This window comes from Scyliorhinus canicula, chromosome 2 (genome assembly GCF_902713615.1).
Source record: "Scyliorhinus canicula chromosome 2, sScyCan1.1, whole genome shotgun sequence".
Taxonomy (NCBI): domain Eukaryota; kingdom Metazoa; phylum Chordata; class Chondrichthyes; order Carcharhiniformes; family Scyliorhinidae; genus Scyliorhinus; species Scyliorhinus canicula.
In genome coordinates, this window is record NC_052147.1 from 134,965,555 (window position 1) to 134,985,108 (window position 19,554).

A 19,554-nucleotide genomic window follows, 5' to 3' on the forward strand; every position below is an offset into this window, starting at 1 on the left:
GAGGGGGGGGGGGAACACTAAGTTTCTTTGTATGCAGATGATGCTCTGCTGTGTATTTCGGACCGGGTTGGGAGCTTTGACAGGATCATGGGGAATTTGGGGGAGTTTGGTCTCTTTTCGGGGTATAAACTCAACATGGGAGAATGCCTGGGGATAGGGCAGGGGCTTGGGGGGGGGGGGGGGGGGGGGGGCTGCTGTCACTTCGATTGGTAGGGGCAAGTTTTTGTTACTTTGGGATACAAGGGGCGCGGAGTTGGGCTCAGTCGCGTAACTTGGACTGGCACGGTTGGTGAAGAGAATGAAGTCGCATGTGAGAGGGGCTGGTTTAGCACAGGGCTAAATCACTGGCTTTGAAAGCAGACCAAGGCTGGCCAGCAGCACGGTTCAATTACCGTACCAGTCTCCCCGAGCAGGCACCCGAATGTGGCGACAAGGGGCTTTTCACAGTAACTTCATTTGAAGCCTGCTTGTGACAATAAGCCATTTTTATTTTCATGTGGTGCCATTGTGGTTAGCTGGTCCAGTCCAGACGGTAAAAATGACAGTGTTGCCAAAGTTTTTGCTTGTGTTTCAGAACCTCCTCATTTTTTTGCCCAAGTCCTTTTTTAGGGTGGTTGTGGGGGACGGTGGGGGGTTGGGTCCAGGATGTTTTGGCTGTTTGCGGTTGCCGCAGTTGGTTTTTCTGTTTTTTCTTCCCTGTTGTGTATATATTTGAAAATGCTTCCAATAAATGTTTTTTTTTAAACGGGTTATGGTACTGCAATAAACTTGAAGTTGGCCGATGTTACTTGCGGTCACATACAAAGCAATCGGTGTCCTTTGGCCCCAAGCAGCCGCCCGCACATTCCCGATGGCAGCAGTCACTAACAAACGGGCTGAAGCATCGCTCGTCGCACTGCTGCGCGCACACCGTCCTGGTGACTGCAAAGAAAAACAGCACATGTAACTCCAAAGTGGGGGCACGTTATTGTCATCCTTCCCTTTCAGGGGAAGAACTGTTCAACAGTTTGGTCTCCGTTTTATGCTGTTCCATTTTAGGCACACTTTGCACACGCTAATTACTGAGGGAATAATTCCAGCATACACAAGGAAGTTCTCGTCAAGCATCTTTTAGTGAGGGATAAACAAATATAAACACTTCTAATTAATGTTTACCTCACATCATTACTTTATACCCTATAGATTGGTAAAATAGTTTCTCTTCAAATGCTTTTCACGAGCAAGAGTTTAACATAAAGATCGAACCATTTATTGGAAGTGATGATGGAACTTTCAGGAGAGTGACTCGTTCTCCTCACCATGTCTCAACATATTCATCAGCAGCTTCATGCCCTCAGACAAACCTTGATTCTTTTCTCTGGACACAAATCCATAGCACGAACATTAATTTGTTTACCCCCACGTAAAACATCATCTCGGAAATAATTGACAATACATTTATGCCCGAACTGGGAGAGATAAACATTTTTGCTAAAGGCAAGCTTGTGTGCAAGGGATTTGACAGGGAAAGTGGGTGAATCTCTCTGGGTCCTGAAATGTAGTGCTGCTGTAACTAAGTTACACCATACACTGGACACAGTGGTGATGGTTCGAATATTTAGCATGTGAATATTCCAGTCTAATCTGAGATCTTCTGCAATGATGCAAAGTCCAATCGTGTAAGTAAAATGGCAAACAGTACGCTCACATATATATATATATATATATTTAATACACTGAGACTGAATATACTGCCACATCAAAACATCCTGACAGGATAAGGCAACTGACGGAGTGCTCTGATTGACAGTTTGATATTATGGAAGAAGCAGTTTGTTCAAATTCACTGACAGTAAATGGCCAGCTCGCCTAGAAATTGCCGTGTTCAATATTGATTCAGGGACTCGCTAATTTAAAGGAAGAGCAGAAGCTTCTGCTTCTCCCGAGTTGTGAGCCTGACCTGGGACCTGACTTTTATACTTTGCAGAAAAGCACTGTAATCCTGAGACCGACTGCTCACAGCTGCTGAGCTGAAGTTGAGGCTGCTAAAAGCATAATTAAGAGGATCGCAGTGAGGGTACAGGCTGAGATTAGGCACTTTAGTTCTATCAGTTACCGCTGATCCACACGGTGTATTCTTCTTCCCTTTTGTGCAATCGGTAATGGAGGATTAATACTCCAATTTTCATTATAATGGGCAGTAATTTCACTATTATAGCCATCTCCTTCCATTCTCTTATTATAGAAAGTGAACTGAGATATTGGTATTTTTTCATTCCGTAAATTGAGCTTCACTCTATTCAATTTTTACAAAAATTGTGTCTAACATGCTTGTGCGCATGAGCTTGCGTGTATGTGTGAAAGTGTTGTTAATTTGTCCCTGCTGGAGAACTATTTGAGAGCCAGGCATTGCTCCAGCAATTTCTTCCTGCAATGATTCACTGGCGGACATGAAACTCCTGGGGCGAAATTCTCCGACCCCCATGACGGGTCGGAGAATAGCGGGAGGGCCTTCCCGACATTTTTCCCGCCCTCCCACTATTCTCCCCCCCCCCCCCCCGCCCAACTCCCGACACGAATCGCTGCCGCCGTTTTTTTACGGCCGGCAGCGATTCACAGCTGTTCGATGGGCCGAAGTCCCAGCCCTTTACGCTGTTTTTACGAACGGCAAACAGACCTGGTCTGGCCGTTCGTAAAAACGGCGGGAACAACTCGCTTTTTATAACCATGGCACCGATTGGCACGGCAGTACCACGGCCGTGCCAAGGGTGCCATGGGCCCGCGATCGGTGGGCATCGATCGCGGGCAGCGGACCCGATGCCCGCGCACTATTTGTCCTTCCGCCGCCCCGCAGTATCCATTCGCGGGGCGGCTGAGGGGCATCCCGGCCCGCGCATGCGCGGGTTTCGCGCAAATACGCGATGACGTCATCAGCGCATGCGCGGGTTGGAGTCTTCCAATCCGCGCATGCGCGGCTGACGTCATATGACGCGTCAGCCGGCGCTAACTCCGGCAAGTGGGCTTAACGAAATTCGTTAAGCCCGTGATGCCGGAGCTTGCGGCGTCGGGCTGCTAGCCCCGACCGGGGACCAGAATCGGTTCCCGGTCGGGAAGGGGCGCGCTGATTTCTTACGATTTCTCCCGTTTTGGGAGAATCGCGCCCCTGGTGTAAAATAAAGTTGTCATCGCCTCAGATGACCACGGGCTGCTCTCTCCTTTGAGGGGGAGAGCTGACTGGTGGTGATTTAACATGAAGATCACCGCATCTCAGGCAAGGGACACAGTTGAGAAGGTGAAGCCTTCATTAATATCTTCAGCACCTACAAGAATTTAACCCGTGTGGTTGTCTTCGCTCTGCATCACGAAGCAGCCGTCTAGCCAACTGAACAAAACTTTTCCCCATAGTTTGGTGATGGAGACGTTCAAGTTCAAGGCTGTAACTGAGGAAATTATTTAATAACTGAGAGTGGAGGCCACTGTGCTGACTTTATGAATGTTGTCAGTCATGTTACTTTTAGATTTTTTTTAATTTACCAAAAATCCAACTGATTCAACTTTCAAATGATTACGAATATGATCATCAGTGTAAGCGGGCATAGGCACATGTGTGTGAATGTACATATTTGTGTGTGCACGGGCAAGTGCATGTACATATGTGCAAATACATATATATGCACCAAGCCAGACAAGATGGTACTGGAGGGTGGCGACTCTGCGAGCTCTCCCCCAAGGATCCTCTTCCTACATTCCAGTGTGGAGCGATCTGCCTTGACTGTACGCAGAACAACACTTTTCACTGTACCTCGCTGCACGTGACAATAAATCTAAATCTAATCTAATACAGGTGCACAGACATAGATATAACAGATGTCTATGTGTGTGCATGTAAGTATACTTTTGATGCATTTATCCATATAAATGTTTGTGTATGTTTGGCCCCCTTATCCTGAAACTGTGGCCCTGGTGTTCTGGATGCTCCCATCAGGGGAACAACCAGTTAAGCCTTCTAAAGGTCTTTCAATGAGATCACCTTTCATTCTTCAAAACTCCCAAGAGAATAGGTTTAATTTACCTAGGCTTTAAATCATAGGAAAACCCTTTCATCCAGGAATCGATCGAGTAAACCTTTGCTATACCGCCTCTGCCATATATTAGTTAATAAATGTTTTATTCGGGCAAATAACTATTTGAAGAGAGTGAGGTGAAGACTACTGTCTTTCCTGACTCGTAACTCCTAACTAACAGGAAAACCTCTGCTCAACCCCAGGATTTGAGCGCTCCGGTCCGATTGGCCCTACGGATGACATGACCTTCAGAAAACCTGCCCCTTAAAGGGGCATGCTACCTCATCCCTCACCCTTTATGTCCCTAATTAACACATTACATCCATTGGGAGCATCATAATTCACCAGCGGCTACTCCCATAGTAGTGGTAACTTTGGTTTAAACCTCAATTGGTTGACTCTCGACTTGCAAAAGTGTGTCTGTGCAGATAATTTACTGAGTTCCCCCTGAAACATTGCTTGGCTCCTCCTTAGGGTAGCTTGTGACAGCATTACTTTCATCCATGGCAATATTCCAACTCCATCTGCAAGTTTGCTGATGACACGACCATAGTGGGTTGGATCTCGAATAACGATGAGTCAGAATACATGAGGGAGATAGAGAACCTAGTGGAGCGATGCAATGACGACAAACTATCCCTCAATGCCAGCACAACTAAAGAGCTGGTCATCGACTTCAGGAAGCAAAGTACTGTACACACCCCTGTCAGCATCAACGGGGCCGAGGTGGAGATGGTTGGCAGTTTCAAATTCCGAGGGTACACATCTCCAAAAATCTGTCCCGGTCCACCCATGTCGATGCTACCACCAAGAAAGCACAACAGCGCCTATACTTCCTCAGGAAACTAAGGATATTCGGCATGTCCACACTGACTCTTACCAACTTTTTCAGATGCACCATAGAAAGCAACCTAGCTGACTGCATCAGAGCTTGGTATGGCAACTGCTCAGCCCAAGACTGCACAAAACGTCAGAGCGTCATGAACACAGCCCAGTCTATCACACAAACTTGCCTCCCATCTATTGACTCCATCTACACCTCTCGCTGCCTTGGGAAAGCAGGCAGCATAATCAAACACCCCTCCCATCCGGCTTACTCACTCTTCCAACTTCTTCCATCGGGCAGGAGATACAAAAGTCTGAGAACACGCACAAACAGATTCAAAAGCAGCTTCTTCCCCGCTGTTACCAGACTCCTAAACGACCCTCTTATGGACTGGCCTGATTAATACTACACTCCTGTATGCTTCACCTGATGCTGGCATCTATGCATTTACATTGTGTACCTTGTGTTGCCCTATTATGTCTTTTCTTTTTCTTTTCATTTCTTTTCATGTACTGAATGATCTATTTGAGCTGCTCGCAGAAAAATACTTTTCACTGTACCTCGGTACATGTGACAGTAAACAAATCCATTCCAATCCAATCAGTGACAAGCATACTAGGGATGGGCTGTCCCACTGGTTCAGTGTGCGGTTCTCTCCTCAAATGGTCCTGGTGTTTCTTCACTTTTTTTCCTTGAACATCTATCTCATACAAAACTGGACCTGTTCTGGCCATGACCATTCCAGGGATCCAATTGGGATCAGCACCAAAATCCTTCACATATTTAGAATGGCCCAGTGGCACAACGGTTAGCATTGCTGCCTCACACCACCAGAGACCCGGGTTCAATTCCAGCCTTGGGTGACTGTGAGGAGTTTGTATGTTCTCCACCTGTCTGGCTAGGTTTCTTCCGGGTGCTTCGCTTTCCTCTCACAGACCAATGATGTACAGATTAGATGGATTGGCCATAGGTGGGGTTACTGGGATGGGGTGAGGACGTAGACCAAGTTAGAGTCTGTGCTGCCTCCATGGCTGACTGGCCTCCTTCAGCACTTTAGGAATTCTATGATTCTATCTACCAAACCACCTAACTGCACGTCTTTGGTTCTATGTTGAACGCTTGTGGTTCTCATGAAATATTGGAACCCTTCAGTCGTGAAAGCAGTCCCATTATCTGAGACCACCAGCACATTGGACAACATGTGGGTGGCGAATGTCTGTCGCAATTGTTGGGGATGAGGTCTTAGACTTCATTTCGTATATGTTCAATCATGTGGAGTCAGCGTCTATGATGAGCAAGAACATATGGAGCCCATAAATTGCCCTGCAAAATCAATGAATAGTTACACCCATGGTCGCCCTGACCACTCCCAAACATGAATTAAGGCAGCAGATGGCAGATTTTCCTGCTTCTTACACTGGCCACATTGTTTGACCAGATTCTCAGCCAGTATCGATCCAGGGCCAATGTACATAACAGAGTGTGAGCATTTTCATACTTCGCATCACAGAATGGACACAGTGTAGTTATTGCAATAATAGCTGTCCAGCGGGAGTGGGAATGACCACTCTTGCTCCCACACACTCATACACACACTCACACAGGCTACACAGAGGCCGCTCAGTGCAAACACACACACAAACGTTAAACAGAGACTGTTCAGAACAATTGCACCCACAGAACACAGAGGCTTCTTAGTACAAACGGACACAGAGTCAGTGCAAACACACACACAACACAGAGGCTGCTCCGTGCAAACACACACACACAACACAGAGGCTGCTCCGTGCAAACACACACACAACACAGAGGCTGCTCCGTGCAAACACACACACAACACAGAGGCTGCTCCGTGCAAACACACACAACACAGAGGCTGCTCCGTGCACGCACACACACAACACAGAGGCTGCTCCGTGCAAACACACACACACAACACAGAGATTGCTCCGTGCAAACACACACATAACACAGAGGCTGCTCAGTGCAAACACAAACACACACACAACACAGAGGCTGCTCATTGCACACACACACACACACACAACACAGAGGCTGCTCATTGCACACACACACACACAACACAGAGACTGCTCCGTGCAAACACACACACAACACAGAGGCTGCTCCGTGCAAACACACACACAACACAGAGGCTGCTCCGTGCACGCACACACACAACACAGAGGCTGCTCCGTGCAAACACACACACACAACACAGAGGCTGCTCCGTGCAAACACACACACAACACAGAGGCTGCTCCGTGCAAACACACACACAACACAGAGGCTGCTCCGTGCAAACACACACACAACACAGAGGCTGCTCCGTGCACGCACACACACAACACAGAGGCTGCTCCGTGCAAACACACACACACAACACAGAGATTGCTCCGTGCAAACACACACACAACACAGAGGCTGCTCAGTGCAAACACAAACACACACACAACACAGAGGCTGCTCATTGCACACACACACACACACAACACAGAGGCTGCTCATTGCACACACACACACACAACACAGAGACTGCTCCGTGCAAACACACACAAAACACAGAGGCTGCTCCGTGCAAACACACACACAACACAGAGGCTGCTCCGTGCAAACACACACAACACAAAGGCTGCTCAGTGTAAACAAACACACACACAGACTGCTCCGTGCAAACACACACACACACACACACACAGACACTGCTCCGTGCAAACACACACACACACACAGACTGCTCTGTGCAAACACACACACACACACACACAGAGACTGCTCCGTGCAAACACACACACACACACACACACACAGAGACTGCTCCGTGCAAACACACACACATACACACACACAGAGACTGCTCCGTGCAAACACACACACATACACACACACAGAGACTGCTCCGTGCAAACACACACACACACACACACACACACACAGAGACTGCTCCCTGCAAACACACACACACAACACAGTTGCTGCTCCGTGCAAACTCTCACACACAACACAGTGGCTGCTCCGTGCACACACACACACACACACACACACAGAGGCTGTTCAGTGCAAACACACACACACACACAGGCTGCTCCGTGCAAACACACACACACACAACACAGAGGCTGCTCCGTGCAAACACACACACACAACACAGAGGCTGCTCCGTGCAAACACACACACACAACACAGAGGCTGCTCTGTGCAAACACACACACACAGACTGCTCCGTGCACGCACACACACACAACACAGAGGCTGCCCAGTGCAAACACATACACACAACACAGAGACTGCTCCGTGCAAACACACACACACAACACAGAGACTGCTCCGTGCAAACACACACAAAACACAGAGGCTGCTCCGTGCAAACACACACACAACACAGAGACTGCTCCGTGCAAACACACACACAAATCAGAGGCTGCTCCGTGCAAACACACACACACACACAACACAGAGGCTGCTCCGTGCAAACACACACACACAACACAGAGACTGCTCTGTGCAAACACACACACACAATACAGAGGCTGCTCATTGCACACACACAACACAGAGGCTGCTCCGTGCAAACACACACAACACAGAGGCTGCTCCGTGCAAACACACACACACAACACAGAGACTGCTCTGTGCAAACACACACACACAATACAGAGGCTGCTCATTGCACACACACAACACAGAGGCTGCTCCGTGCAAACACACACAACACAGAGGCTGCTCCATGCAAACACACACACAACACAGAGGCTGCTCAGTGCAAACACAAACACACACACAACACAGAGGCTGCTCATTGCACACACACACACACACACACACAACACAGAGGCTGCTCATTGCACACACACACACACACAACACAGAGACTGCTCCGTGCAAATACACACACAACACAGAGACTGCTCCGTGCAAACACACACAAAACACAGAGGCTGCTCCGTGCAAACACACACAAAACACAGAGGCTGCTCAGTGTAAACACACACACAACACAGAGGCTGCTCCGTGCAAACACACACAACACAAAGGCTGCTCAGTGCAAACACACACACACACAGACTGCTCCGTGCAAACACACACACACACACACACACAGACTGCTCCGTGCAAACACACACACACACACACACACAGAGACTGCTCCGTGCAAACACACACACACACACACACACACACAGAGACTGCTCCGTGCAAACACACACACACAACACAGTTGCTGCTCCGTGCAAACTCTCACACACAACACAGTGGCTGCTCCGTGCACACACACACACACACACACACACACAGGCTGCTCCGTGCAAACACACACACACAACACAGAGGCTGCTCCGTGCAAACACACACACACAACACAGAGGCTGCTCTGTGCAAACACACACACACAGACTGCTCCGTGCACGCACACACACACAACACAGAGGCTGCCCAGTGCAAACACATACACAGAACACAGAGACTGCTCCGTGCAAACACACACACACAACACAGAGACTGCTCCGTGCAAACACATACAAAACACAGAGGCTGCTCCGTGCAAACACACACACAACACAGAGACTGCTCCGTGCAAACACACACACAAATCAGAGGCTGCTCCGTGCAAACACACACACACACAACACAGAGGCTGCTCCATGCAAACACACACACAACTCAGAGGCTGCTCCGTGCAAACACACACACACAACACAGAGACTGCTCCATGCAAACACACACACACAACACAGAGACTGCTCTGTGCAAACACACACACACAATACAGAGGCTGCTCATTGCACACACACAACACAGAGGCTGCTTATTGCAAACACAAACACACACACAACACAGAGGCTGCTCATTGCAAACACAAACACACACACAACACAAAGGCTGCTCAGTGCAAACACACACACACACACACACACAGACTGCTCCGTGCAAACACACACAACACAGAGGCTGCTCAGTGCAAACACACACACACACACACAGAGAGACTGCTCCGTGCAAACACACACACACACACACACACACAGAGACTGCTCCGTGCAAACACACACAACACAGAGGCTGCTCAATGCAAACACACACACAACACAGAGACTGCTCCGTGCAAACACACACACACAACACAGAGGCTGCTCAGGGCAAACACACACACAACACAGAGACTGCTCCGTGCAAACACACACACACACACACACAGACTGCTCCGTGCAAACACACACACACACACACACACACAGAGACTGCTCCGTGCAAACACACACACACACACACAGAGACTGCTCCGTGCAAACACACACACATACACACACACAGAGACTGCTCCGTGCAAACACACACACACACACACAGAGACTGCTCCGTGCAAACACACACACACACAACACAGCTGCTGCTCCGTGCAAACTCACACACACAACACAGTGGCTGCTCCGTGCACACACACACACACACAGAGAGGCTGTTCAGTGCAAACACACACACACACACAGGCTGCTCCGTGCAAACACACACACAACACAGAGGCTGCTCCGTGCAAACACACACACAACACAGAGGCTGCTCCGTGCAAACACACACACACAACACAGAGGCTGCTCTGTGCAAACACACACACACAGACTGCTCCGTGCACGCACACACACACACACAGAGACTGCTCCATGCAAACACACACAACACAGAGGCTGCTCAGTGCAAACACACACACAACACAGAGACTGCTCCGTGCAAACACACACATACAACACAGAGACTGCTCTGTGCAAACACACACACACACACACACACACAGACTGCTCCGTGCACGCACACACACACACACAGAGACTGCTCCATGCAAACACACACAACACAGAGGCTGCTCAGTGCAAACACACACACAACACAGAGACTGCTCCGTGCAAACACACACATACAACACAGAGACTGCTCTGTGCAAACACACACACACAATACAGAGGCTGCTCATTGCACACACACAACACAGAGGCTGCTCATTGCAAACACAAACACACACACAACACAGAGGCTGCTCATTGCAAACACAAACACACAAACACCACAGAGGCTGCTCATTGCAAACACACACACACACACACACACAGACACTGCTCCGTGCAAACACACACAGCACAGAGGCTGCTCAGTGCAAACACACACACACACAGAGAGACTGCTCCGTGCAAACACACACACACACACACACACACAGAGACTGCTCCGTGCAAACACACACAACACAGAGGCTGCTCAGTGCAAACACACACACAACACAGAGACTGCTCCGTGCAAACACACACACACAACACAGAGGCTGCTCAGTGCAAACACACACACAACACAGAGACTGCTCCGTGCAAACACACACACACACACACAGACTGCTCCGTGCAAACACACACACACACACACACACACACACAGAGACTGCTCCGTGCAAACACACACACACAACACAGAGATTGCTCCGTGCAAACACACACACAACACAGAGGCTGCTCAGTGCAAACACAAACACACACACAACACAGAGGCTGCTCATTGCACACACACACACACACACAACACAGAGGCTGCTCATTGCACACACACACACACAACACAGAGACTGCTCCGTGCAAACACACACACAACACAGAGGCTGCTCCGTGCAAACACACACACAACACAGAGGCTGCTCCGTGCACGCACACACACAACACAGAGGCTGCTCCGTGCAAACACACACACACAACACAGAGGCTGCTCCGTGCAAACACACACACAACACAGAGGCTGCTCCGTGCAAACACACACACAACACAGAGGCTGCTCCGTGCAAACACACACACAACACAGAGGCTGCTCCGTGCACGCACACACACAACACAGAGGCTGCTCCGTGCAAACACACACACACAACACAGAGATTGCTCCGTGCAAACACACACACAACACAGAGGCTGCTCAGTGCAAACACAAACACACACACAACACAGAGGCTGCTCATTGCACACACACACACACACAACACAGAGGCTGCTCATTGCACACACACACACACAACACAGAGACTGCTCCGTGCAAACACACACAAAACACAGAGGCTGCTCCGTGCAAACACACACACAACACAGAGGCTGCTCCGTGCAAACACACACAACACAAAGGCTGCTCAGTGTAAACAAACACACACACAGACTGCTCCGTGCAAACACACACACACACACACACACAGACACTGCTCCGTGCAAACACACACACACACAGACTGCTCTGTGCAAACACACACACACACACACACACAGAGACTGCTCCGTGCAAACACACACACACACACACACACACACACAGAGACTGCTCCGTGCAAACACACACACATACACACACACAGAGACTGCTCCGTGCAAACACACACACATACACACACACAGAGACTGCTCCGTGCAAACACACACACACACACACACACACACAGAGACTGCTCCCTGCAAACACACACACACAACACAGTTGCTGCTCCGTGCAAACTCTCACACACAACACAGTGGCTGCTCCGTGCACACACACACACACACACACAGAGGCTGTTCAGTGCAAACACACACACACACACAGGCTGCTCCGTGCAAACACACACACACACAACACAGAGGCTGCTCCGTGCAAACACACACACACAACACAGAGGCTGCTCCGTGCAAACACACACACACAACACAGAGGCTGCTCTGTGCAAACACACACACACAGACTGCTCCGTGCACGCACACACACACAACACAGAGGCTGCCCAGTGCAAACACATACACACAACACAGAGACTGCTCCGTGCAAACACACACACACAACACAGAGACTGCTCCGTGCAAACACACACAAAACACAGAGGCTGCTCCGTGCAAACACACACACAACACAGAGACTGCTCCGTGCAAACACACACACAAATCAGAGGCTGCTCCGTGCAAACACACACACACACACAACACAGAGGCTGCTCCGTGCAAACACACACACACAACACAGAGACTGCTCTGTGCAAACACACACACACAATACAGAGGCTGCTCATTGCACACACACAACACAGAGGCTGCTCCGTGCAAACACACACAACACAGAGGCTGCTCCGTGCAAACACACACACACAACACAGAGACTGCTCTGTGCAAACACACACACACAATACAGAGGCTGCTCATTGCACACACACAACACAGAGGCTGCTCCGTGCAAACACACACAACACAGAGGCTGCTCCATGCAAACACACACACAACACAGAGGCTGCTCAGTGCAAACACAAACACACACACAACACAGAGGCTGCTCATTGCACACACACACACACACACACACAACACAGAGGCTGCTCATTGCACACACACACACACACAACACAGAGACTGCTCCGTGCAAATACACACACAACACAGAGACTGCTCCGTGCAAACACACACAAAACACAGAGGCTGCTCCGTGCAAACACACACAAAACACAGAGGCTGCTCAGTGTAAACACACACACAACACAGAGGCTGCTCCGTGCAAACACACACAACACAAAGGCTGCTCAGTGCAAACACACACACACACAGACTGCTCCGTGCAAACACACACACACACACACACACAGACTGCTCCGTGCAAACACACACACACACACACACACAGAGACTGCTCCGTGCAAACACACACACACACACACACACACAGAGACTGCTCCGTGCAAACACACACACACAACACAGTTGCTGCTCCGTGCAAACTCTCACACACAACACAGTGGCTGCTCCGTGCACACACACACACACACACACACACAGGCTGCTCCGTGCAAACACACACACACAACACAGAGGCTGCTCCGTGCAAACACACACACACAACACAGAGGCTGCTCTGTGCAAACACACACACACAGACTGCTCCGTGCACGCACACACACACAACACAGAGGCTGCCCAGTGCAAACACATACACAGAACACAGAGACTGCTCCGTGCAAACACACACACACAACACAGAGACTGCTCCGTGCAAACACATACAAAACACAGAGGCTGCTCCGTGCAAACACACACACAACACAGAGACTGCTCCGTGCAAACACACACACAAATCAGAGGCTGCTCCGTGCAAACACACACACACACAACACAGAGGCTGCTCCATGCAAACACACACACAACTCAGAGGCTGCTCCGTGCAAACACACACACACAACACAGAGACTGCTCCATGCAAACACACACACACAACACAGAGACTGCTCTGTGCAAACACACACACACAATACAGAGGCTGCTCATTGCACACACACAACACAGAGGCTGCTTATTGCAAACACAAACACACACACAACACAGAGGCTGCTCATTGCAAACACAAACACACACACAACACAAAGGCTGCTCAGTGCAAACACACACACACACACACACACAGACTGCTCCGTGCAAACACACACAACACAGAGGCTGCTCAGTGCAAACACACACACACACACACAGAGAGACTGCTCCGTGCAAACACACACACACACACACACACACAGAGACTGCTCCGTGCAAACACACACAACACAGAGGCTGCTCAATGCAAACACACACACAACACAGAGACTGCTCCGTGCAAACACACACACACAACACAGAGGCTGCTCAGGGCAAACACACACACAACACAGAGACTGCTCCGTGCAAACACACACACACACACACAGACTGCTCCGTGCAAACACACACACACACACACACACACACACAGAGACTGCTCCGTGCAAACACACACACACACACACAGAGACTGCTCCGTGCAAACACACACACATACACACACACAGAGACTGCTCCGTGCAAACACACACACACACACACACACACAGAGACTGCTCCGTGCAAACACACACACACACAACACAGCTGCTGCTCCGTGCAAACTCACACACACAACACAGTGGCTGCTCCGTGCACACACACACACACACAGAGAGGCTGTTCAGTGCAAACACACACACACACACAGGCTGCTCCGTGCAAACACACACACAACACAGAGGCTGCTCCGTGCAAACACACACACAACACAGAGGCTGCTCCGTGCAAACACACACACACAACACAGAGGCTGCTCTGTGCAAACACACACACACAGACTGCTCCGTGCACGCACACACACACACACAGAGACTGCTCCATGCAAACACACACAACACAGAGGCTGCTCAGTGCAAACACACACACAACACAGAGACTGCTCCGTGCAAACACACACATACAACACAGAGACTGCTCTGTGCAAACACACACACACACACACACACAGACTGCTCCGTGCACGCACACACACACACACAGAGACTGCTCCATGCAAACACACACAACACAGAGGCTGCTCAGTGCAAACACACACACAACACAGAGACTGCTCCGTGCAAACACACACATACAACACAGAGACTGCTCTGTGCAAACACACACACACAATACAGAGGCTGCTCATTGCACACACACAACACAGAGGCTGCTCATTGCAAACACAAACACACACACAACACAGAGGCTGCTCATTGCAAACACAAACACACAAACACCACAGAGGCTGCTCATTGCAAACACACACACACACACACACACAGACACTGCTCCGTGCAAACACACACAGCACAGAGGCTGCTCAGTGCAAACACACACACACACAGAGAGACTGCTCCGTGCAAACACACACACACACACACACACACAGAGACTGCTCCGTGCAAACACACACAACACAGAGGCTGCTCAGTGCAAACACACACACAACACAGAGACTGCTCCGTGCAAACACACACACACAACACAGAGGCTGCTCAGTGCAAACACACACACAACACAGAGACTGCTCCGTGCAAACACACACACACACACACAGACTGCTCCGTGCAAACACACACACACACAGAGGCTGCTCAGTGCAAACACACACACAATACAGAGACTGCTCCGTGCAAACACACACACACAACACAGTGGCTGCTCTGTGTAAACACACACACAACACAGTGGCTGCTCTGTGTAAACACACACACACAACACAGTGGCTGCTCTGTGTAAACACACACACACACAACACAGAGGCTGCTCAGTGCAAACACACACACACACACAGGCTGCTCTGTGCAAACACACACACAACACAGAGGCTCCTCCGTGCAAACACACACACACAACACAGAGGCTGCTCTGTGCAAACACACACACACAGACTGCTCCGTGCACGCACACACACACACACACAAAGACTGCTCCGTGCAAACACACACAACACAGAGGCTGCTCAGTGCAAACACACACACAACACAGTGGCTGCTCTGTGTAAACACACACACACAACACAGTGGCTGCTCTGTGTAAACACACACACACAACACAGTGGCTGCTCTGTGTAAACACACACACACACAACACAGAGGCTGCTCAGTGCAAACACACACACACACACATACAGAGACTGCTCCGTGCAAACACACACAACACAGAGGCTGCTCAGTGCAAACACACACACACACAGACTGCTCCGTGCAAACACACACAACACAGAGGCTGCTCAGTGCAAACACACACACAACACAGAGGCTGCTCCGTGCAAACACACACACACACACACAGAGACTGCTCCGTGCAAACAAACACACACACACACACACACACAGAGACTGCTCCGTGCAAACACAAACACAGAGGCTGCTCAGTGCAAACACACACACAACAGAGACTGCTCCGTGCAAAAACACACACAATACAGAGACTGCTCCGTGCAAACACACACACACACACACACACACAGAGACTGCTCTGTATAAACACACACACACAACACAGTGGCTGCTCTCTGTAAACACACACACACAACACAGTGGCTGCTCTGTGTAAACACACGCACACAACACAGAGGCTGCTCAGTGTAAACACACACACACAACACAGAGGCTGCTCAGTGTAAACACGCACACAACTAAGAGGCTGCTCAGTGTAAACACGCACACAACTAAGAGTCTGCTCAGTGTAAACACGCACACAACTAAGAGGCTGCTCAGTGTAAACACACACAACACAACAGAGGCTGCTCAGTGCAAACACACACACACACATACAGAGACTGATCCGTGCAAACACACACAACACAGAGGCTGCTCAGTGCAAACACACACACACACACACAAAGACTGCTCCGTGCAAACACACACACACACACAAAGACTGCTCCGTGCAAACACACACAACACAGAGGCTGCTCAGTGCAAACACACACACACAAAGACTGCTCCGTGCAAACACACACAACACAGAGGCTGCTCAGTGCAAACACACACACAACACAGAGACTGCTCCGTGCAAACACACACACACACACACACACAGAGACTGCTCCGTGCAAACACACACACAGAGGCTGCTCAGTGCAAACACACACACAACAGAGACTGCTCCGTGCAAAAACACACACAATACAGAGACTGCTCCGTGCAAACACACACACACAAGACAGTGGCTGCTCTGTGTAAACACACACACACAACACAGTGGCTGCTCTGTGTAAACACACACACACAACACAGTGGCTGCTCTGTGTAAACACACGCACACAACTAAGAGGCTGCTCAGTGTAAACACACACACACACAACTAAGAGGCTGCTCAGTGTAAACACGCACACAACTAAGAGGCTGCTCAGTGTAAACACGCACACAACTAAGAGGCTGCTCAGTGTAAACACGCACACAACTAAGAGGCTGCTCAGTGTAAACACGCACACAACTAAGAGGCTGCTCAGTGTAAACACACACAACACAACAGAGGCTGCTCAGTGCAAACACACACACACAACAGAGACTGCTCCGTGCAAACACACACACAACAGAGACTGCTCCGTGCAAACACACACACACACACACACACAAAACACAGAGTCTGCTCAGTGCGCACACACACACACAACACAGTGGCTGCTCTGTGTAAACACACACACAACACAGTGGCTGCTCTGTGTAAACACACACACACAACACAGTGGCTGCTCTGTGTAAACACACACACACACAACACAGAGGCTGCTCAGTGCAAACACACACACACACAGGCTGCTCTGTGCAAACACACACACAACACAGAGGCTCCTCCGTGCAAACACACACACACAACACAGAGGCTGCTCTGTGCAAACACACACACACAGACTGCTCCGTGCACGCACACACACACACACAAAGACTGCTCCGTGCAAACACACACAACACAGAGGCTGCTCAGTGCAAACACACACACAACACAGTGGCTGCTCTGTGTAAACACACACACACAACACAGTGGCTGCTCTGTGTAAACACACACACACAACACAGTGGCTGCTCTGTGTAAACACACACACACACAACACAGAGGCTGCTCAGTGCAAACACACACACACACACATACAGAGACTGCTCCGTGCAAACACACACAACACAGAGGCTGCTCAGTGCAAACACACACACACACAGACTGCTCCGTGCAAACACACACAACACAGAGGCTGCTCAGTGCAAACACACACACAACACAGAGGCTGCTCCGTGCAAACACACACACACACACACAGAGACTGCTCCGTGCAAACAAACACACACACACACACACACACAGAGACTGCTCCGTGCAAACACAAACACAGAGGCTGCTCAGTGCAAACACACACACAACAGAGACTGCTCCGTGCAAAAACACACACAATACAGAGACTGCTCCATGCAAACACACACACACACACACACACACACAGAGACTGCTCTGTGTAAACACACACACACAACACAGTGGCTGCTCTGTGTAAACACACACACACAACACAGTGGCTGCTCTGTGTAAACACACGCACACAACACAGAGGCTGCTCAGTGTAAACACACACACACAACACAGAGGCTGCTCAGTGTAAACACGCACACAACTAAGAGGCTGCTCAGTGTAAACACGCACACAACTAAGAGTCTGCTCAGTGTAAACACGCACACAACTAAGAGGCTGCTCAGTGTAAACACACACAACACAACAGAGGCTGCTCAGTGCAAACACACACACACACATACAGAGACTGATCCGTGCAAACACACACAACACAGAGGCTGCTCAGTGCAAACACACACACACACACACACAAAGACTGCTCCGTGCAAACACACACACACACACAAAGACTGCTCCGTGCAAACACACACAACACAGAGGCTGCTCAGTGCAAACACACACACACACACACACACACAAAGACTGCTCCGTGCAAACACACACAACACAGAGGCTGCTCAGTGCAAACACACACACACAAAGACTGCTCCGTGCAAACACACACACACACACACAAAGACTGCTCCGTGCAAACACACACACACACACAAAGACTGCTCCGTGCAAACACACACAACACAGAGGCTGCTCAGTGCAAACACACACACACAAAGACTGCTCCGTGCAAACACACACAACACAGAGGCTGCTCAGTGCAAACACACACACAACACAGAGACTGCTCCGTGCAAACACACACACACACACACACACACACAGACTGCTCCGTGCAAACACACACACAGAGGCTGCTCAGTGCAAACACACACACAACAGAGACTGCTCCGTGCAAAAACACACACAATACAGAGACTGCTCCGTGCAAACACACACACAC

The 19,554-nt window shown here is 49.8% G+C and overlaps 1 protein-coding gene across 1 annotated transcript in view; it reads right to left on the bottom strand.

Moving 5' to 3' along the window:
- The window catches only part of LOC119958521 (receptor tyrosine-protein kinase erbB-4-like), a 1,233,387-nt gene that overhangs the window by 468,114 nt on the left and 745,719 nt on the right, over positions 1-19,554 (bottom strand). The window contains exon 6 of the mRNA XM_038787050.1: positions 803-921. Within this exon, the coding sequence (XP_038642978.1) occupies positions 803-921 (119 nt within the window). The remainder of the gene's footprint in view (positions 1-802; positions 922-19,554) is intronic.